General features: G+C 32.7%; 2 protein-coding genes across 3 annotated transcripts; one reads left to right on the plus strand and one right to left on the minus strand.

The window, feature by feature from the left end:
- The first annotated feature begins 6,612 nt into the window (after nucleotides 1-6,612).
- Nucleotides 6,613-8,986, plus strand: LOC140827903 (protein IQ-DOMAIN 19-like). The gene is given in 6 exon segments (XM_073190844.1): nucleotides 6,613-6,741; nucleotides 6,894-7,386; nucleotides 7,562-7,798; nucleotides 7,884-7,994; nucleotides 7,996-8,559; nucleotides 8,659-8,986. Coding segments are annotated over 6 exon segments (1,464 nt in total). The 5' UTR covers nucleotides 6,613-6,703; the 3' UTR covers nucleotides 8,680-8,986.
- Nucleotides 8,987-9,190: 204 nt separating this feature from the next.
- LOC140827902 (protein NETWORKED 1A-like) lies at nucleotides 9,191-16,962 on the minus strand. 2 transcript variants are annotated; one of them, XM_073190842.1, is made up of 5 exons: nucleotides 16,495-16,962; nucleotides 15,544-15,659; nucleotides 15,180-15,383; nucleotides 10,658-14,781; nucleotides 9,191-10,534 (listed from the first exon to the last, which is right to left on the minus strand). In XM_073190842.1, exons 3-5 carry the CDS (start codon nucleotides 15,280-15,282, stop codon nucleotides 9,374-9,376), a joined length of 5,388 nt encoding a protein of 1,795 aa, XP_073046943.1. In that variant the 5' UTR covers nucleotides 15,283-15,383; nucleotides 15,544-15,659; nucleotides 16,495-16,962; the 3' UTR covers nucleotides 9,191-9,373. The 2 variants fall into 2 exon arrangements, with proteins under 2 accessions (XP_073046943.1, XP_073046944.1); XM_073190843.1 differs by having other exon boundaries at nucleotides 16,474-16,962.
- Nucleotides 16,963-23,553: the final 6,591 nt, after the last annotated feature.

Consider the following 23,553-nt stretch of genomic DNA (forward strand, 5'->3'; position numbering starts at 1 on the left):
GTTAGGATATTTGAATAACTCATACATCACACTTTCTTCCTCGTGGAAATAATGATAACTAGAAATCTTTGGAGATTATAATTTTTTAACAACCCGATTCAGTAAGGCTTTATCACTGTTTAATTGAAACTCCTAGTTTAGTTTACTTACTTGAGCGGTACACTAACTGTCAACTTACAAGTATTTCGAAATCAAAATATTTAGCACAAATTGATCTTCATCCTTCTGGATGTTGCCTCCTAGCCTTTTTCTCGTCATGAGTTCTTCCTTTGTTGGGGGCCGGGACTGGAGGGGAACGATGAATTAAAGTCAACGGGAGAATCGATTATTATACAAAATACTTAAGTGTTTGCTAATAAGTTTTGAAAGCAGTTAGGATATGGAAAGCTTGAATATTTAAGCTCATGGGATGATTCTAAAGAATCTAATTGATTTACAACTACACCTATTTATAGACTTGGATTCAATGGTCAACAAAATCAAATATGATAGTCGTTAATCTCGTCTTGTTCACGCCACTGGCCCTTCTAAGAATTTGTACACTGTAGATAGTACTCGCGGATTTCTGATAATTCAGAGATCGTTGGTACGAAAGACTTTATCCAATAATTCAGCTTTGTAACTCTGAGTAGTCTAAATAGTTGTTCAAAAAATGTTTCTTCATTTACCCAACTATCTTTTAATCTAATTAATCTTCATATATCAGTTTAGAAGACCTACTTATCAATTAAGCTTCAAACGAATTTTATCTTATAACACTTTTAGTTTAGATCATACTCAGTATAGCTTATTATCAGTTCAGTTTGACTCAGTTTATTAAATCATCAAAACTCACTGAGTTACTTACAAAATAACAAATTTATTAAATCATCAAAACTTAATTGATCCAACATAAAGAAAAAAGATATTCCAGAATAATTATATTTTTGACCAAATGTAATGAGATGACAACTCAACCATAAAATTTGATTTAAAAAAAAGAAAAAGAAAAAAATTAATCCGATATTTTGTATCGAAGTTAACTTGTAAGAGAGCGAACTAAATAATCCTAATCAAGCCCTGTCCTTCCGTAATTAAACTTAAATATTAATTTTGGAGTGAAACACGTAAGATCTCTCTCGATCTCTAGACGTAGGCTTCCAAAATAACTTCAAACTTCATCAAAAATAAGTGGATGCAAAGGGATAATTTTGAAAAATAATTATTCTATATATTATTTATCCATAAAAGACAACATCTAGTAAAAAAAATTCATTTTAATATGAAATAGCTTTTTGGCCAAACACTTAGATAAGAAAATGTGAAACCAATTGTTTTAGTAATTTTTTTTATTATATACGCAAACATTTTGTATATAGTGTGCATGCTTCTAAACGAGTATTTTTTCTAGCTCAATACAATTTACTTAACTAACATTGTTTATATATTACTATATTAGTTCGGAGATATTTAGTGTGCATGCTTCTAAACGAGTTTTTTTTTCTAGCTCCCCTTCCCCACTCACGCTTCTCTTTTATCCATGGGTTTCCTTTATTTTCTTGAAAATGAAATTTTGAGCACAATCTGAGATAACGGCACTCTTAACACAAAAAAATACACCAAAGAATAAACTGATCATAACGATTAAAGCTCCATCATAAAAAATATGATAATACACACATATATGCAAAAGCTCGAAACTGAGTGAACCACATTCCATTCGAGTCGAGTTACATAAGTACTATGATAGTATCAATTCGAAAAAACAAAGGCGGACGGGTGAGTAACGCGTAAGAACTTGCCCTTGAGAGGAAAATAGAGAGAAAAAATAAAGAAAGAAAATAAAAGGAAAAAAATGAATTTCGATCAAATTTGAAGTTTCGGATCATACATCCATGGGCCACTTCGAATGGGCTTACTCCAAATTGGAAGTAAGCTCTTTAATTTAGCAAATGATCATTATAATTATTTCTTAAGTTCAAAAAATTATCTGTTTAATTTTGTTTTAGTTTTACTATTTTTTATTAAATATTTCAAGATTAAGTTCTCTTCATATTCATATGTCTTTAATGAAAATTACATTCTGATAGCGTAACTTCCATTTTTTCATTTTTTATTATTTGTCAAAACATTCATAATTTTAATTCATTGATTTGTATTTTTTTTTTCAATTTTAGTGGTTACGTACGATACTAATTTATTGATAGTAATCCATATTTTAAAAAAAGAAATATTAGTTTAAATACTAAAAGCAGTTGTTAAGCCAACAAAATGTAGCACGATAAACATCAAACAATAAATAAGTATATAAATTAAAACAAAAACTTGTGTGAAACGGTCTTACGAGTCATATTTTGTTAGACGGATATCTTATTTGAGTTCTCCATGAAAAATATTACTTTATGCTAAGAATATTACTTTTATTGTGGATATCGTAGGGTTGATCCGTCTCACAGATAAAGAATCGTGAGACCGTCTCACAAGAGACCTACTCATAAATTAAATGCATCGATTAATAATTTTCATGAATAATTTTAAACATTTCGATTCCATTTTTGGTTCTGGTCCTCAATTTTGATTTCGATATTTTATTTTATATGTTTGGAATCGTCCCATTATATTCTATATGCTATTTGATAATTTTAAAAATCTAATTAAATATTTTGAATTTTGATCATTTTTTAAATGTCTTGAAGAAACATTCAAAATCGTTGTCACATTATTTATGATCACCCTCTATCGACATGTCAAATCAATTTTGAGGACCAAACAGAAACAAAGAAAGATATTGACTTGGTAAAGATTCAACGTTGGCAAAACTGTAATAAATACGACAAAAAATTTGTGTGAGACTGATCTTACGGATCGTATTTTATGATACGGATCTCTTATTTGGATCATCCATAAAAAATATTACTTTTTATGCTAATAGTATTACTTTTTATTGTGAATATCGGTAGGATTGACCAGTAGTCATAGATAAAGATTCGTGAGATCGTCTCACAAAAGATCTACTCATAAATATAAATATAAAATATTGAAAAATTGTTCTTCTAAAATCTACGCTAACCATCTCATTTACTAATATATGAATAAATACCGAATAACATGTTTATATGTAACTTCAAATAGTGATTATTGTGTCATTTTAAAATTGACAAAAACTTGTGTGAGATGGTCTCACGAGTCGTATTTGTGAGACGAATCTCTTATTTGGGTCACTCATGAAAAAGTATTACTTTTTATGCTAATAGTATTACTTTTTATTGTGAATATGAGTAAGCTTGACCCGTCTTACAGATTATGATCCGTGAGACGGTCTCACATGAGACCCACTCTTTAAAATTTTAGTTTTAGCAACATATCTTTTGATTTTTTACAATTTTAATTTATTTTTATCAGAAATATCGATATGATACTACAAATTTTAGAATTATATTGGTGTCATATTAACACAATATCAGAATAAAGTTTAAAACTAGAAGAAAAAAATAAATCAAATAAGCAAATATACAAAACCAAAATTACAATTTTTCCAATATCAGTGTCGCATAAAAAATGGCTAAATTTGGAAAAAAAAATGCGAAATAACGTAAAAGACCAGAATCGCAAAAAAAATAAATATACAATACAAAAACTACAAATTTTTTTTCCAATAATTAGTGTATCATAATCAAAACGATATTATCGACTAATTTATGTATTGCCAGCCATACTTAGTTGTTGTATATATATAATAAATACAGGGCATTCAGCATCTTAATCACGTAAAATTTGACAGCAAAAAGATACACAAAGACAAGATATACATTCTAATCAAGTGTAGCAAACCATGTGCAACGTAACAATTTAAATAATATTTTGAATTAAATAAATCCAACAAGGGAAGAAGATTGAAAACGATACTGATACAATTAATCAACCAATATTCCCAAATCCACATGCAAACAAATTATTTATTGGTAATAATAATCAAATTCCACCATTTTATATCATAATATAATATATATGAAGAATAATTTAATTATGAAAAGTCAAGTATATATATTTCATTGCCGATTAAATAATAAAAATGGGGAAAAAATTTCAACCAAGAATGCAACTAATAACTACCACGGTTCTGGTTAAATTAAACTTTATTTATTTCTTGTATATTTTTTTGTATCTCTCACTTTAAACATTATTCTACGACGCATTACTTAATGTAAATATACACTCTTACACACACACACAAACTCAAATAGCATATGTACGTTTTGCAAAAACAAAACATTCGTGCATGGCTATTTATTGTTCATATGTCTCCAAGATCTTAAATTTGAGACGAGGTGTAGGACCGAACACTTGCTGCTTTACCAAAAAGCTATAGTTAGTGGTAATGGTGCAACTCAATTCTTTTAAACCGCACAACAGCTCAAGCACCACGGTTCGATCGCTCTACCAAGCAGAGATAATTATTGCACCAAACAATCTCCCTCCCAATAATTGCACTCCTTGCAATTAATGGAAATCGAACCCGTGACCTTGGCCCTGATACCAATTGCAGGACCGAGCGATTGCCGCTTTTACCAAAAGTTATAGCTAGTGGTAATGTTACGACTCAAATCTTTTAAACCGAATAGCAGCTCAACCAAGCATCACGATTCGATCGCTCTACCAAGCAGGGACAATTATTGCATCCAACATGAGGTTTCGATTTCGACATTCAACGTTTTTGGACTTAGTGTTCTAAGTTTTGATACAGATGACATTCATTTTTTTTCAAGCAATTTTTTTAAAAAATGTAAGTATTCTAAAATATACATTTGTTTACTTTAAAATTATTTAGTTGGTTATATTTATTTGTAAAGAAAATTATTGATAATAATTAATTATTGTGGATCCATTATTTAATGTATCCACATAAATGAATGTATATCATCGTCAAGGAGCAATAATAAATACAAATGTAAGGATAGGTGGGCACTTGACATGTCTTGGATCATGTACGATTTTAGTTGAAAACTATTAAAGTTGTCAATTACTAGGGAAGGATCTCTACCATGTGATCGATCCCCTGTGGAGAGCCTAGGGGCGGACCCCGAACTTTTTCGAGGGTTTTTTATTCGAAAAAATAGGATATTTTTTTAGGGATGTTAATTTCCTCCGAACTCGTTGGAGGATCCGATACCCGACCCGAATAGAAGAGGGTATGGAGGGATTTTTAGACACGATAATCGGGTATGAGGATTTTCGGGTTCGGGTATGTGAATGGGTATGGGGATGAATTTAATAAATGAGTATGGAGATGGATGTATCAAATCCGACCCATATCCTACCCATTGACATCCCTAATCTCTTTGCATATTTCGGGTTTTTTTTTTACGAGTCTCCGAACGAGGAAAATTGTCATCTTTAAATCCACCCCTGTAATCTTACCCCTTCCCATAGGAAAAAATATTTTTATAATTTTTTTTCAAACTAAAATAATTTTATAATATGTTAAATAGTATTACTATCTTAATATAAAAAAAATTATATTTTCTTAAATAGTAAGATAACTACAAACAAAACCTAAAATGAACCTCTCATGGAGAAAGAAAAATAAATTAAGGGGAAAAAAAAATTATATATAATTTTTGTTTTTTCTAATATCAACGCCAAAGGGATCTATCTTTCTTTGTCAATTTTGTCGAATTCAAGCAATTCCAATTGTCAAAAATGGACGACTGAAAAATGTGATCTTCTGAAAAGGTTTTGTCACTGCCACGATTAATTCCTTAATTCGTAATTTTTCAAAAAAAAAAATTATTTTTATTATTTGCCTTCACATTATTCGTGTAAAATAAGTGTGGTCTCTCAATTAAGGCTTTGGCAAAAACTTATGTGAGACGGTCTCACGGGTCATATTTGTGAGACGAATATCTTATTTGGGTCACCCATTAAAAAGTATTACTTTTTATACTAAGAGTATTACTTTCTATTGTGAATATGGGTAGGGTTGACCCGTCTCACGGATCATAAATTATGATCCGTGAGACGGTCTCACATGAGACTCACTCTAAGGCTTTACAATGTTCTCTATTTTGTTTTATGTTTTGTTAAATTAAATAAAAATTTACATCTAACACAAATTGTGTGATATTATTTGAATATGAAAATCCACAAAAAAAATTAAATAAATTTATCCAGAACTAATTTTCAAGTATTTGATTAAAAATATAACCATCTTCATATCCAAATTGACAAGAAATATACAAGAAAACGTAAGGTTTAAAAAAATTAAGAATATGATAAAAATATTATTTTCAGATATAAATAATACATAAAAAAATATGGGACAATAGATAAAGAAAAAATTTATGAGTAGTTCTCTTGTGAGACGTACTTACGTATCTTTATCTGTGAGACGAGTCAACACTATCGATATTCAAGATAAAAAGTAATACTTTTAGCATAAAAATAGTACATTCTCATGGATGGCTCAAATAAGATATCTGTCTCGCAAAATACGACCCGTGAGACCGTCTTACGTAAGTTTTTACCAAAATTTAGATCAAATTAGCTCTATAAGTTGGTTGGTATATATTTTTGGTCTTTTAATTGTTCATCTTGTCCGAATTCATTTCATCGAAGTGGTGATTTGTATGGGACATTTCTAGGACAATATATACACGATTATTTTTTTACTTTTTTCCAAAAAAAGAAAAATCTAAAACTCCATGCATGATTCTATATTATTAGAATGACAAATGATTTCAGAATCACACAGCAAAGAAAGAGGTAAAAGTACAGTAAATTAGTTGTCACATTACAATAATAAATAGTGCAATTAATGATAAAGAATTATGTGATATATATATATGTATATATGTATATGTATATAGAGTTGGGGAAGTTGCAGAAATATTACACATTCTTTAGATTTCTCTCAGGAAAAGATTCGCAGAGAAAGGAGATATGGGAAGAACTGGAAAATGGCTAAGAAATTTCTTGACAGGAAAGAAAGATAGGAAGGAAAAAGACATAAAAAATGGCAGCGATCCCCAGAATTTTTCGGTTTTCAACGTCAACGAGCAGCACCCCTCCACTCCCTTAACAATCCCGCAGCCCACAACACCGAGGGAGAAGCGGCGGTGGAGCTTCCGCCGCTCCTCCGCCACCGCGCCGGGGCGGCCCGACTCGAACTCTCTGGAGAACATTGTATTCACTCCGTCTCATGTGATGGATCATCACTTGGAGGATGATGCTAAGAAGCATGTCTTGGCGGTGGCCGTGGCTACTGCGGCTGCCGCGGATGCGGCAGTGGCGGCGGCTAAGGCGGCCGCGGCCATGATTCAGCTGACCGCTGCCTCCTCCGAGAGGGTGAGCAGTGCAGTTGAGGAGGCTGCTGCCGTGACGATTCAGTCCGTTTTTCGCTCATATTTGGTATGCATTTCTTGTAAATCGAAACTAGCTGTTTTCCAAAGTATTATGTTAATAATAAAATTTATATGAAAACTGATTCTTTTTAGTTGTTCTTGTGCGTTTAACATTGGTTTTTATTTTCTTTTTCAAGGCAAGAAAAGCTCTAAATGCATTGGTTTTTATTTTCTTTTTCAAGGCAAGAAAAGCTCTAAATGCATTGAAAGGATTAGTGAAGCTGCAGGCATTGGTTCGAGGGCATTTGGTCAGGAAACAGGCGAATGCAACGCTTCGGTGCATGCAGGCACTAGTCAATGCACAAGCTCGAGCTCGAGTTCGAAGAATGCTTTTCGCCGAAGATTCCAAAAACATCAACCAAAAGCAATTTAATCACAGAAAATCTACACAAGAGTACAACTTCACCAATTCATCTCAAGTGTGTATTCATTATTTAATGCTTTTCAAAATTCAGAGTTTTGGTTTATCTTACATACTCAAAAACAATCCTTATGTTCATGTAGGATTTTGACAGAGGGCTAGAAGAGAACATCAAGATTGTGGAAATGGATCTTGGCAACTACAAGCCAGTTGCAAAACCAAGAAACAGCTATTCGAGCCAACCGCAAACCGAAAAACCGAATCTCCATTCACCGTGCATCATCGGTCAAACACGATCATCAACAGATTTCGCAGTCGCCATCAGCTTTAACTGATATAACCCCACGAACGTGCAGCAACCACTTTGAAGAATGCTCTTACTGCACGGCACAAAGCAGCCCTCAATGCTTCAACTCAGCCATGTCTAAACCTGAACACCCCACAATCCCATTTTCCTATGCCAGATCAGAATATGCAGATTCCCTTTACAATGAGTATCCCTTTTACCCCAACTACATGGCCTACACCGAATCTTCCAAGGCTAAGGTGCGGTCACATAGCGCCCCCAAGCAACGGCCCATTGAGCCGTTCGAGAAGCCTTTGAGTAGGCGGAAGCCTTCACTGGAAGGGAGAAACGTTCCAAGGGCGGTTAGGATGCAACGATCATCGTCTAACCTCGGTTCAAATGCTCAGAATTATCACTATCCATGGTCTGTCAAGCTTGATAGATCAACAGTTTCACTCAAGGATAGCGAGTGCGGTTCTACTAGCACTGTGCTTACTAACACGAATTACTGCAGATCCCTCATGGGATTCGACGTAAGTAATAGTATCCATGTTCATATTCCTCGTTCGAATTCAAGATCTTGATAGAAATAAATTATTCAATAATGTTTATGTTTATTGTAATGACTGCAGGCTCAAGGAGCAAGATTCTAGCTAGTTTCTTGGGGATGAGAAATGCGAACCAGAAACCATCTGGGTTACTGCAAAGATTAAGAGAGAGAACTTGTATAATGCTGTTTGGGGTGAAATTTTTTTACGCTCTTGGTTTGATTTTGTAACGAGGGACCATTGTTTTGGAGCTCTTTGTATGTAATTTTATTTTTGATTTCTTGGTTAATTTTAATTGTTTATGACTCAGTTTGCGACTTCATTTTGTTTTTAAGGGAGGATTGAGAAGTAATTACATTTAGAAATTTTCATTGCATGATGAGGCTGTAATTTGTGTTGATACTTGATAGTAGTATAATATTTTACATCAAATATTAAAGGAAAGTTTGATTTAATTTTGATTAAAGAACACCATCATACAATTGGATATATACACCCAGCTTGACTACAAACTAAATATCATAATTTGTAAGTTGTAACTTTCACATCGCAAACCCGAAAATCCAGGCGTGAGAGGAGCATGCATTCATGTGCTTCTGCAGGTAAACAGCAAAGGAAACACAAATTTCAAAGTTCTAAAAGATAGATCAAAGCATCTTATTACAATTACATCAGTCTAATCCTTGTTCCTCAACACTAAGGAAATAAGTCTTGTGAGTCCAACTAAATATAAAAGATGAACCTATCAACATAATGCAAGGAACAAACTGCAAGTCAAGCCAAATAGCCAAGTTTAAATTTAAGGGCTCCTTTGACTCCTACCAGATGATGGCCTTAGACATCCACAGAAAGGATTCTTCTTACGCTTCCCGCTGTTTTTCTTCCCGTTGTATATAAAATCCCTCAGAATAATCGTTTTGTTATGAAAGAACTTGTTTCTCCCTTTGTTTGTCTTCTCTTCATCCAATTTCAACAAGATGTACTGAATTTTTTGAAGCTCGAGCTGCAACCTGCCAATACTTTCTGACCCTTTCCGTGCCTGTTCTGTCACTTTCTTTCTCCGCATTCTGGCAGCCTCTTTCAGCTGAGGGGAAGTTCGTCCGCTGGGAGACCGTGTGTCTTGTATAGTCTCGACAAGTTTTCCATTCAAATCCGCCAGATGTACAACGGTTTCTTCAGCTTCCATTAGTTGATCATGCACAGTTTCGAAATCAACATTCTTTACAATTCTACTCGTTTGACTAGTCTCCAATTTCCTTATCAAGCTTTTAACTGTCGTATGGAGACACTCCAGCTTCTGTGCATCAGAGGAAAGTCTCTCTAGAATCCTTCTGCTGTTTGCTTCTCGACTGAGCTCACTCATTTTCGTTGACACCTCCAACATATCCACGCCTAGCTCTTTCTCCATGTCTGAATCGGTTGATGGAGGCTGGGAATTCCGATTTACATCATCAAACTGATCGTAAACAATATCCTTTTCTGTCAGTTTGAATGACAACCTCAAAGATTCACCAATTGTTTGGCCTCTGTTTCTTTTCTCAGCCGTCTCCCACAGCTCGAGCATTTGATCTGAAGCTCCAACATTACCTCTCTTGACTTGGTCTAGAGGAATATCTTTCACTAGCATCCCATTACGAATGTCAGAGGTTTTGGTTCGTATTTTCTGCAACTTGGGAGTATCACTAAGCTCATTTCCTGCATACCCTTTCTTTCTTGTGTGCTCATGTTTGTCTCGGCCCAAGCTATGACGTGGTTTTGACTCCTCAATCTCGCCCATTGCTGGCTCAAGATTGGTATCCGAGTTAGATCTCCTCCTAGAGATGGACTTGTTTGTTTGTTCCATTAACTTTCCAACTGCTTTAATTCTCATCTGCAGGCTTTGCAGACACAATATTCCCTCAGGAACTGGGGAATACTGAGCTTCAGGAAACTCTCCAGATACACTTATACCAGAATGAGACTGCAAAGATGAACAAAGTTCAAGTGCACACAAGTCAAAACAAGCCATGTAGTAAGCAGAAGGGGAATTAAAGATAAATGAAACAATTGTGATGAATCAGTATCTGATAAGAGCGAGTATTACCTCTGCCTTTTGACCGTAGGCTGATTCACCTTTGGTTTGGAGAAGTGCCTTATTCTCAAGGAATGTGATATCATCTCTCAGCAACTCAACAGCTGGAGTATATGCAAAAAGTTGTGACTTTAATACGTCTATCTGACTCTCCAACAAAGAAATGATCCCTTTCATCTCTTCAATCTCCATTGATTTAGAAGAACATTCATATGCAAGATCTTGACATGTTCCATTAAGATCGTGGACTTTATTTTTCAGAAAAATTTCATTGATAGAAGATACTTGAAGATCAATATAAAATGTTGCTGCCTCTGCCTTCCATAGTTCAAACTCATTGCTCTTATCACGGTGAACTAAAAGTTCAGACTCTAAGTTTTTGTTAACCATATGAAGACTCTCAATTTCCTTTTCCTGCGATGAATTCTTCTCGGAGATCTGAAGTACGGTCTTTTCAAGATTTTCCTGTATCTGATGCGACTTTTGAACATCACTCTGCAGCTCATCTACCGTTTTAGACAACGACGAGTTCAAATTTTTGGAAGCTTCAAATTTCATTTGTGTGTCCACGAGCTTTTCTTCTGTTCGAATTAAACTCTCCTTGCCTCGTAAGAGTTCCTGCTTCATCAGAGCATTATATTCGTTTAATCCTTGCACCGCCATCTCCAACCTATGACCAGAATCTTTGAGGAGCAACTTCTCCACCTTCAGCAACTCCAGCTCCTCTCTCAATGTGCTCTTTTCTTTTTCAAGGGTATCATTGAATTCGTGTTGTCTGTTCAGATCTTCAATGAGTAACTTCACTTCTTTAATTTTCTGATTCCCAAAGCTCCTTAAAACATCACATTGATTGACAGTGGCTAAGAATTCAACTAGTACCGTATCATTATGCTGATCCATCTTACTTTTCTCGCCCTGAAGATCAGCAATTTTCTTCAGCAAATATTTGTTCTCGTGATTCATTTGAGAGTACAGTTCTTGCAAAATATTGTAAAGTTTATGTAAATCACCCTGTTTGGCACAAAGGCTCCCCAATTCAGCCTCGAGTATGGCCACATGTTGGTTACCCTCGTTCATATTTAGTTTCAATAGCTTGTTAGCATCTTGGAGTTCGTCGTTTTCTTTCTTGACCACAACAAGCTTCTCAGCTGTGACTTTGAACTCATGCTCCATGCTCATTTTCTTCGACTCGATTTGTGTCCCCATGGATTCCAACTGCTTTAAAAGTACAACCAGAATTGAGTTCTCAACCAAAAGTTTCTGCTTATCATCCTCGTGTTTACTGATGGAACGCTTCATATCCTCGATGATTTCAAGAATATTGTGCACAAATATTTGCTCGTTTTCAACCTTGTTATTGGAAGAAGAGGGTCCAAGAACAGTTTCAATAGCCTTGAACACTTGATATATACCCAATCTTAGACCTTCTATTTCTTCCATCAGTAGTTCAGTTTCCACTTGCTGCTCAAGACTTTCACTCTCCAGCTCAGAAATAAGCTTTTCCGCCAATTTTGATGCCTCAACATGCTTTTGACACTCAAAAATCAGAGAGTTATTTTTCTCTTCCATATCTTTTACGAACTTCTGCAATATGAATATCTCAAACTGGGCTTTCATAGCTTTATCAAGTTCCTCTTCAAATTCCTTCTTCTTCCATTCATTTTCTTCTTGCAGGATATGAATATTGTTTTCGAGTTTAGCCAACCTTGTCTCACTTTGGAACTCGGAGATTGTTCGTTCTTGCTTCTCGACACTCAATGAAACCTTCAGTTCTTTCATTTCTCCATTCATGAATTCCTTCTCCTTCTCTAGATCAGCATATTTCACTTCCAACCCCATAAATCTTTTCTCGAGGCTTTTCAGTATCCTCTCTATGTTTTCCAACTTCAAAACCAGGGTGCTCCTTTCCATCAAAAGATTAGACCTTTCATTCTTCAGCATTTCACAAATTTCTTCAAGACCTTTAGATTTTTCCTTCAGACCTTCAAGTTCAACTTTTGTAGCTGAGAGAGAAATCTCAAGAACAGAATTTTTTTCCATTAGACCACACATGTTCTCAGTTATAGCCTGCAACTGAGACAAGAGAGAAGCTTTCTCAGCAACAAGTGTGGCTTTTTCACCACGGAGAAATTGGCAAGATTCTTGCAATTCTGTCACCATTAAACGAGAGCCCTCCAGCTTGTCATTCAAATCCGACAGTGAGCTTTCTACAAATGCTTTTTTCTTCAAAAGTTCCTCCATGTTATCCAGCTTTATTGACAGAATTTCTTTTTGATTCCTGTCCTCGTCACATAATCGTTTTAGCCTCAAGTTCTCATCCCTTAAGTTCTTGACCGATGTCGTGACACTTTTCGGGTTCAGACCTGTTTCTTCCACTTGTTTAACTAATGCCTGGTAGTTCCCACTCAAGCCTTTGATCTCGTCTTTCAAGCGTAGAATTTCCTCCTGAAAAGAATCACTCAGACTCATTTGATGTGAAACTTCGTGTTCGAGCCTCTCCTTCATCTCCCTTAAGCTAACAATCTCAATTTGCATGTTCTCCATATTAACATTTGATGACAGGTTTATTTCATTCAAACAACGATTTTCATCGCCGGTCTTCAGAATTTCCTCTTCCAAGCCAAGTTTGCATGATTCTAGATCCTTTATCTTCAGCAGCCTGTTTTCTAGCTCCATTGCAAGCTTTCTCTGATCGTCTTGAGATTGAGTATGCAAATTTTGCAAATTCTCGAGAATGGCTTCCATTTGGGCATGTCTGGAGTTTTCACCTTGCAAATTCATCTGAAGCTTCTCCAACTCCTCTTGCTTCTCAGTAAGCTCTCGATCTTTTACTGCTATCGTCCTCGTTAGATTATCTGCCTCGGCTCGCAGTGACTGGTTAGACATCTGCAACAGATTAGACTTCTCTTCAGCAGTTTTGAGTTTTTCAGTTCCAATCAGGACTTCGTTATTAAGGCGTTTAACATCTTCTTTGGCATTAGATATATCTCTCTCGAGTTTGGCTATTATCTCCAAGCAGCACTTGTATCGAAGAGTTGATTCTTCCTTCTCCTTGTTTAGATCAGCCAAAGCCTTCTTTAGCTGAGATACTTCATTTTCAGCTCTTTCTGCTTGTATCTTGAGCAGTCTGGCTTCATCTTCGACCGCAGAAATTACGTTCTGCAGATCTGATATTTTTTTAAGACACTGCTTGTACCGATCATAAACTCCTTCCATTTCAAGCTCCAACTTTGAGATTTCATTTTTCAGAATTTGAGCTTCATTTTCTGCTTGAATTGCTCGTTGGTCAAATCCCTTCATATCTTCTTGGAATCGAGAATACTTTGACTCCAGGTTAGAAATGTTTTCCAAATACATCTTCTGTTTGATCAAACCAGCATTTTTTTCCACCTCTAACTGTATAAGTGCTTCCTTCAACGTCTGGACTTCAAGTTCGGCTTTGGTGGCTTTCTCGTCAAATTTCGTCGAATCCTTTTGCGCATTTTCGAGCACTTCCTCCAAATTCGATAGCTCTCCGAGACACCGTTGGTACTGGAGGAGGACATCTTCTTTTTCGGCTTGAATATCAGTAAGAGCTTTCTTCAAGTCCTGAACTTCGCTCTCGGCTTTTCCAGCTCTTTGAGTTGCATGAAAGACTTTATCTTTAAGATCCAAATTTTCATTTGACAATTCAAAGACTTCATCAGATTTTGAACTCTGGGCCACTGCTTCATTATGACCGAGCATTTCATATATCTGATTTAAACCCTTTTTCCTCCCTTCCAGCTCTGAGCCTTCCATATGAAGTCCCAATACATCCTCGAGTGTATCACCAATTTCAGGAAATGAATTCAGGGGACGTTGTGTTTCAGGTGTGTTAGGATCTCTTTCACGTGCAGAAGATTTCACAGGTGAATCATCAAAAAGTTCGAACGGTACTTGGTCAGGAAATGCCTTTGCGATTGTTCGATGAGCATGGCGAAGTTCCCCTGTTGCGTGATTATATCTTTCAGCTAACGCACGGTAGGCTCGGTAAAACTCCTCCACTAATTTCATCAACTCCGGCCTTTTCTTGTAGTACATTTCAGCCCTTCTCGCAAATGAATCGGCGTCTTCTTCAATGAGCTTGATCATGGATTTGACTTTGGCATCCATGTCTGTTCAAGCACAGCATTTTTGGATTAGCAACTGACATAACCCAAAGCTAAGGAATGAAAGTGTTCAGAATCACATAAAAGAAACAAGCATCAAAAGCAATGAGAAGACAATAAAATATATATTTGCAGCTGCTTTCTAGAACTAAATCAAGAGATTGTATAAATAAAATTTATTCCAATGAGCAAATGGAAAGCTCTGAAACCAAGAGTTTGAATCTTCATTTTAGTTAATGAGAAGCAAAATGTTTACGTGGTCTCGTATATCAATGGAAAATGCAAAATGAAGTCAAGCATTACTCTAACAATCCAGATTTCTGAATAAAAAATCTTTTGACGTCGCAAAAGATTGAGAAAGTGTAGTAGAAAGTTGAATAGATATCATGTAGAGAATTACCCACCTTTCAGATTTTCTTGAAGCCATCTCGAGTTTTTGGGGCTTATATGGCTGTCCCACCACCAAGAATATAAGCGCCTGGATGTGGACTGTGATAGAGTTTCCATATCTCACAAGAGATAAAAATTGTACTTCTTTGGACCTCGAAAAGCCTGTGAATCTGGCCAGTATCAAAATCACTCCCCGTATTGTATAAACTAACTTGCACCTGGAAGAAAAGAACAAAATGCAACCAGATGCATCAAATTTTCATTCCATGCTTTCTAACGATGATCTATGTCACTCAAACAAACAGATACATAAAAAAATCTCATCAACACACTTCCTTGTGATGATCACTGATAGAAAATCAAGGCATTCGGAATAACCTGAAAAGTAGCAGCTGCTATAAAAAATCACATCATCACACTTTCTTATGATGATGATCGGTGATAGAAGATGGACTCTCAACTTAATGGCGTGGAAGCTAAGATACGTGAGAAACCTGCACCAAAAAGTAAGCAATTATATTGGAACAGCTTTAGTAAGATTTCTCATGAAAGTAGGTAGATATCATAGAGAAAATAAAACAAAGAAAAAAAGAGCTAGTGAGTAGATCAAATATATATTTACACTGTCGAAACTACTTGGAGAAAAGAAATATCGTGAACTTAGGGTAAAATTATTCAGAAGTTCAAATAATAACAGATATAAAGAGAGAATATGTAAACAAAATCAAACCTTATCTGCATTTACCAAACAAAATCAATCGAAAAAAATTACATATGAGACCACCAGCCAGTGCACAAAAAACTTGCAAGAAAAATTGCAATGATTAAAGATTTTCTGGAGGTGAAAAAATAATCATATCATTTATCAGCTCTTTCACAAACTCTTGGTGATTTGTTCGTGGAAAAAAGAGAGATTCACATTGAACATATAAGAACATACTTGTATGCGATCTAGTAAAATGTAAACAAAGGCAAATAAACTATTCTCCCCTGGATAGAAATCTCAGAGATCAGGGAAAACACACAAATATAAAGTGAAACATGATTTTAACAAAGAATCTAGCTTTCATGCCAATGAGCTTCACCTAAACTGAAAAAATGAATCATCAGCATAGTTCATTCAAATTAACAACACATTGAACAAAAAAATTGCACGTGCCCACATTCTCAAAAACATCAAAGACCTGAATCAGATAAGCGAAACATGATACTAGCAAATGGGAAATGGGCTTTCCAGAAAATATCAAAAAGATTGAGTCTTGGCGAGAAAAAATCATATATTTTGAGCAAACAAAGACTAAAACTTACAAATCACAAAAGCCCACTTACAATCTCAATTGCTGCTGTTATGAAAAGCACTTCAGACAAATAAATCACCTACTTCACCCCATTTTTCACACAGTCCCGTCATCAAACGCCCTTCTCGCCTTCAATCTCTGAAGGGCAATTAGCACTTCATTCAGGCTTCTCCTTTTGTTTGGTACTGCGTCAGTATTCAAAGTATGCTGAGTGAAAAAAACACCACATGTGTGTGTATAATGTACGTATATAACTTTACATATACACACACCCCTTTTCCTTTGCTTTGTATGGAGGCATGTGTCTAGGAGGAGACGAGTGATTTCATGTAAATGTGAATTCGGAATTAAAAAAATAAATATATATTATGATTTCTTTGAATAGGGAATTCTGCAAACGGACACATGACTCGGTGTAATTTGATGTCCTTTGTCTTCACTTTCTTGGGTTTAGAAAATGCTGTGCACTCATGACTAAAGCATGACTGTGTACAGTGCAAAGGCTGCAGTCTCCAAGCATTGGTTAACATCTTTAAAAGGATTTTCCAATAAAGAATTCAACTCCTCTTCCTTTTCCATTGTAAATTTATTATGTTGATTTAATTAAATTTTGAATCGGATTATATTTTTTTTAAGTCTTTGTAAAATTATATATCATAGATTCATAATGTAAATATCTCATATGGGAAGTTACAAAAACTCTTTGTGAGACAGTCTCACAGATAAATTTCGTGGATCGAAATACTTATTTGGGTCATACATGAAAAAATATTACTTTTTATGCTAAGAATATTACTTTTAATTGTGAATATCGTCAACCTAAATTGACTTGTCTGACAGATAAAGATTCGTAAGATCGTCTCACAAGAATCATATTCTATAAAAGTTAGTCACATAGTGTTTTTATAAAAAGTATCCAATATCTTAAGTTTTAATTTAAAAGATTGGATAGATTTTGGGTAATAAATTTACTCACATATCTCATATCTTACAATATTACATCCTTTTTTTTAAACGGCATTTTGATTTATTGTTTTATGTATTTTGATTAATGATATTTTTTTCCACCCCGTTAATGATACATTTTCTTTTCTTTTCTTTTAAATTGAGAAATACCATGAACAAATTAAACCATATTCGAGAGACAAACCTCCCTTTTAACAGGACCTTTTTATAAATAAAGGGATAGAAAAAACAAAACAAATGTGAATGTTCTCTGGGATGGGGTACGAGCTACTTTTAATACATTAATTAAATTTTGAGAAAATTTTGAGGTAAAAATATGTATTCAAAAAATTATTTGAAAAAGTTTATATTTGCTTAAATTTAAAGTAAAACTATGTATTCAAAAAATTATTTGAAAAAATTTAAATTTGCTTTCCATTGAGAGAGAGAGAGCCATCACCCTCAACCTAACTCGGATGCATCCTATTTGGCTTCTAGAAGATACACCGAGAAATCCTTTAAATCACATTTAGTACAAATAAATTGCAATAAATGGCTACCCTTTTTCCCACCAAAGTCTACAAAAAAAATGGAATATATATATATATATATATATATATATATATATATATATATATATATATATATATATATATATATTTGTGGGTGACTGTCTCACGAGTCACGAGTAGTATTATGTGTGACAAATATTTTATTTGGGTTATCCATGAAAAAGTATTACTTTTTATGCTTAGAGGATTACTTTTTATTGTGATTCTCGGTAGGATTGACCCGTCTTACAGAAAAAGATTCGTGCGACTGTCTCACAAGAAACTTATTTAAATGATTTGAATAAAAAGATTAAAAGACTTTCTAATGGCTTATAATAGACTTATACTTATTTAAATGATTTGAATAAGTCATTTTCATAAACAAGAACGAGTATGAAACAGTTGCTATAGAAAATCATTAAATATTCGCATTTTCCTAAGTCTAGTTTGATGATTTGCATCGGTCATTTTTTAAAATAAAAACGAATACGAAACAGTTATTACAATAGAACCACTGATAATCGTATTTTACCAAGTCTAGGTTGGAACGCGAAACTACATAATTCACCTATACGGCTATAATGTAAAGGGCAAAAAGTAGAGTAGAAAATATTGGTGAAGAATTTTAAATAAGTGCCGCCCCTAATTAATGTTTATCATAAGTTTCTATTTAAAAATAAAAAGATTGTGGGGTCTTAATTTAGATTATAAATTGAGTTCTTTATGAGAAAGGGATGGTACAAGACTTTTTCGCCGGGTGTAAAAGTTTGCTTTTCTTCTCTTTTCTTCATGTTAACTACGTACACAATAATTTGTTATATTTTTTTCATTTTATTTTCGAGGTTTTTCTTCTCTTTATTTTATTGCGATATTAATTATTTATTTATTGGTCGTAGCACACACACACATATGAGTGGCATTGTTTTCTTTTTGTTAATTTACAAATAAAAATAATGCATGTAAAGTTCAATAAGCCATCGTACCAATACAAGCTAAGCTATGACGACCAAAATTATGACAAAGTTGGTGTTTGAATTGGTGGAAAAAGTCAGGAGTTTGATTTCTCCTGCTAACATTTTATTGAGCGAGTGTTATGCATAGTTTGTCCAGTATGATTTATCTGATTAACGTGATTTGCTGTTTATTACGTTAGTATGGAAATTTATCCAGTAATCGCCAAATGGAGAGACTGCAGATTCACAAATCATAAAAAATGAATCAAGATTCTTGAACCGATCTTTAATCAAATATAAATGATATTTTATTTCCAAAAAATTAAGTGATATTTTTCCATTTATGAGTGAAATGTAACGAGAATAATAATTGAAATAGTTCTTTTTAACCTTTTGCAAAAAAAAAAAAAGTTATTTCTCACCCCTTAAAAAGTATATAGACGCTATAATTATTTAGCTGTTGCACTTCAAATTTGTAAATTTAAGCGATTCTTTAGGGTCCACTTGCCATGTGAATATTTTTTTTTAATTGATCCTATCTAGGTAATTTTTATTATATTTTTTAAAGTAATAATTTTTTATTTTATTTTGATTCTTCAGATAAATATATCTAGTTAATTTTTTATTATATTTTTTGATTAGGTAAATATACAACCACAAGTTAGCAATGCCCTACTTCAACTACACAAAAAAGCCGTTGAATTCTTAGTGTTTTTTGGGTGGGGAGAACCAATAAAGTCAAGAGGGGTAATTATTATACAAGTATAACCAATATTCAAATAATTGTCAGGCTAAACATTTTGGATTTTAACTTTTTTTTAAAAAGTATCCACCTTATTGGAATGTAATAATTGTTTATATCAAGAAAGTGAGATATATACAATATTTAGACTACTATATATTTTAAAATATTGAAATTATAACGTTAAATATCTGATGATACAATTGTTATCGAAATCAAAATCATGGTTTGATTCTAAATTACAAGGACTTCAATCATCAAAATAATATTTATTAAGACGCAATAATTGTCCCTACTCAGAGAGCGATCTACACGTGACATTTGGTCTGTAATATGATTTAAAAAATTATAATTGCATCATTATCACATATTATAAATCTTTTTAACATATATATATATATATATATATATATATATATATATATTATATAACTTTTAATGAAATGATAAGTGTTCAATCCTACGTATTATAATATATATATATTATATAATTTTAATGAAATGATAAGTGTTCAATCCTACGTATTATAAAATACTCAACAAAAGCGTAATATTTGTCTTTGATGCTATATTTTTTACGTAAAAGAAGGATAAAGTTCAACAAACTATTATCAATTTCACAAAGAGTTTTACATCTAATTTTTCAAAAACATTGAATTTTCGAAATTCATTAATTTTATATTTTTATATATATATTTTTTTTTTGAGTTTTTAGAGGGTGCTATATGCTATCTTTAATTTAATAATATATATAATGAATAATGATTATTAACACTATGTTCTTTAATTAACATTAATTTGGATAACTTAAAAAGAAAGCCACAGTTCATCAAGGTATCTTTAATATTAATTACTCATATTGATGTTGCTCGCCACCCAATTCCACCGTGTCTCGTTTTTATAAAAAAAACAATAAATTTTAGTATCACCCGGATCTTAAATTTTAATATAAAATATAATGTTAAAATAATATAATTTTATTTTAAATATTTTTTTCTAATCAAATATTATTTTAAATTTTTTTATTTCATTATAATTTATTTCAATAAAATACCAAAATTAGTTACTACGATTATGTTACGTATGTATATTTTAACAATTATATTACACAAATAAACAATTTACTTCTTTATTTTTGTTAATTTTTTTAATGTTTTCTAAATATTCGATTCATCATGTTTTAAATAAAGAATAAATTTTATGCATACTTTTTTTTTTAAATATACTTAGCTACACTTCTTCACCTTTCATTTACTTCTTTTTAATATTTTATGAGCCTATACATTGAATTATTTCACTTTGAAATATAACTATAGAGTATTTCCCCAACTCTCTTGTATTTACACTTCCCCAACTATATTAGGTCCAAAAATTTTTGGACAAGAGACAGCCTCACATGGTTAATATAGTGTGAATAAAGATAATAAAATCATTATGGTCTTCATGCATGTGATTGGATGTAATAATTGCACATGTATGATAAATCAATCGAAATATGGTATTTGAGATGTTGTGCAGTTTAAATGATTTGAGTTGTGCAGTTATTACCAGAAATAATTTTTGGTAAAATGACAAACACTATGTTCTACAATTGGTATCAAAACAAAGTTCATATGTTCGATTCCTATTGATACATCGACATAATTTGATAGCTAACAAAGGGAATATGACATACAATATTGGAATGCATTTAAAGCATTCGGTAATCATTATTTTTATATTTAATATGAGGTTGGTATCTTATTAAATAAATAGTAATTCATATCTGGCTGAGACGAATTCAACTGTATGCACTTGTGTTTTATGAAAACTCGAATATCTACTGTGCACACTTACGTGAGTACGAATGAGATGATATTTATTAATAAGTGAGTGTCACTTCATCTTCATCGATGCTCATATAAATGTACACGATAGATCTGCAGATTATCAAAACTCTATATAATCCATGATTAATTTACATCATTTATTACTTCACACACACACACACAAATATATTGATCCATGGATGTATGTGTCTCATGTGTGTATATGATTGTGTTCACTATATATATCCTGAATTAGTTTTTTTAAGAACCCTAAATTACTTTTAAATTGCATGAACCCTTAATTTTTAATCAAATTTTTGGTGGACCCTTTGCATTGAACCATATAATAATTTTTATTATTATTTTCCACTAACTATCCCCTTGAACGCCGACCAAACTTATCAAGAAATCAACCACATTGGAGGCATTATTTATTCAAATAATAATTAATAAGTCTTTATAGTCATTATGTGAAGTCCTTTCACCAATACAAAAATTAAAAGTGAGGCCCTTTTCATAAAGTTAGGCGATAAGTTTCAAAATTCATTTTTGTTGAGTAGCTAATTAAGAGACCCCTACAGATATCAATTAAGTTTGTGGCTTTTGACATATTCTCTTACACTTTTGCCCAACAAGGGACCTATTTGTCGATTCGATTTGGATATATGTAATCCGACCAAAAACGGGAATTACCCTTTTCAATCATCACTCTTGCATATATTCATAATCTTATAATGATATTATTATTATTATTATTATTATTATTATTATTACTATTATATCAATAATTTTCTTGCAAACTATATGAATTATTTCTATATGCAAATATAATGCTTGATAAATCATCATATTGAGAAATTAAAATTTGAGTGTGGGCACAATGTGATTGTGTATTTCTCACTGTAAAGTCTTTTGTGATACGGTCTCACAAATTTTTATTCGTGAGACGAGTCAACTCTATCCATATTTACAATAAAAAATAATATTTTTTCATTGGTGACTCAAATAGAATACCATCTCATAAAATTGACTCATAAGACTGTCTCACAAAAGTTTTTTTTATGTAATAAAATATCGAATTAGGCTTTATTTGCACACATGATTAAAGTGATATTCTTTTTTGTATTAATAGGAACTCAAATTTTAATGGTCAATCATATCCTAAGATACATTTTTGAAAAAAAATATTTAGTGTAGAGTGGTTGTATTTTAAAAGAGAGTGGATGTGAAATTAAGGAATAGCAACTAAATATAGATAGAAATTATCTAATTAAATTGAATGAATCACCCAATTCCGTAAATAATCGTTAATAAATTAAATTAAATTAAATGTATGATTGACTGTAACTTAATGTGATCATATTGATTAAAATTGAAATCTATGCCTCCTAAATAGCATAGAAAAATCCGTGTTATTCTGATGTCATGGTCCGACAATTTATTTACTTCCAAAAATATATCGATTTCTTATTTAAATGTGATTTCTCGTGTTTGTGTGAAACGGTCTCACAAGTCGTATTTGGTGTGACAAATATCTTATTTGGGTCATCCATCAAAAAAATATTACTTTTTATGCTAAGAGTATTACTTTTTATTGTAAATATCGGTAGGGTTGACTCGTCTCACACATAAATATTCGTGAGACCATCTCATAAGAGACATACTCTAAGTTGAAAGCTTCCGTTTGATCCAAAATTAGATAATATTTTCATAAAGTTTGCTATTGTTATTATATATTGCGATGCTATAATATTTATTATTTGTGCTATGGATAAGCAACGTATGTTCTCGGTCGTTAGTTTATAATATAAATAAAAACATGACATAAAAATTATGACCCAAATTTACTAGACGACTTTAAAAGACTCGATGTTACGAATAGATTTAATGGTAAATTGAAAAATTCAAATTTAATTGCAATCTATATCGTAACTATTTTTTTTTTATATAATTATTATATAATTTGTAACGTATATCTGACCGATTGATATTTTGTAACAAACGGAAAATCTTGTTGCGACATGTTGTAAAATTACCGTGCATGTGTTTAACTTTTAAACCTAAAAAATTAAATTGAATCACGTAATTTTT

This window comes from Primulina eburnea, chromosome 3 (assembly GCF_022965805.1).
Source record: "Primulina eburnea isolate SZY01 chromosome 3, ASM2296580v1, whole genome shotgun sequence".
Lineage (NCBI taxonomy): Eukaryota > Viridiplantae > Streptophyta > Magnoliopsida > Lamiales > Gesneriaceae > Primulina > Primulina eburnea.

Coding starts and splice junctions, on each gene's coding strand:
- LOC140827902 (XM_073190842.1), bottom strand. CDS start 15,282: ATGGAAACTCTATCACAGTCCACATCCAGGCGCTTATATTCTTGGTGG. Junction 14,782..15,179: donor GCTTCAAGAAAATCTGAAAG/GTGGGTAATTCT, acceptor GTGCTTGAACAG/ACATGGATGCCAAAGTCAAA. Junction 10,535..10,657: donor CCTACGGTCAAAAGGCAGAG/GTAATACTCGCT, acceptor TCATCTTTGCAG/TCTCATTCTGGTATAAGTGT.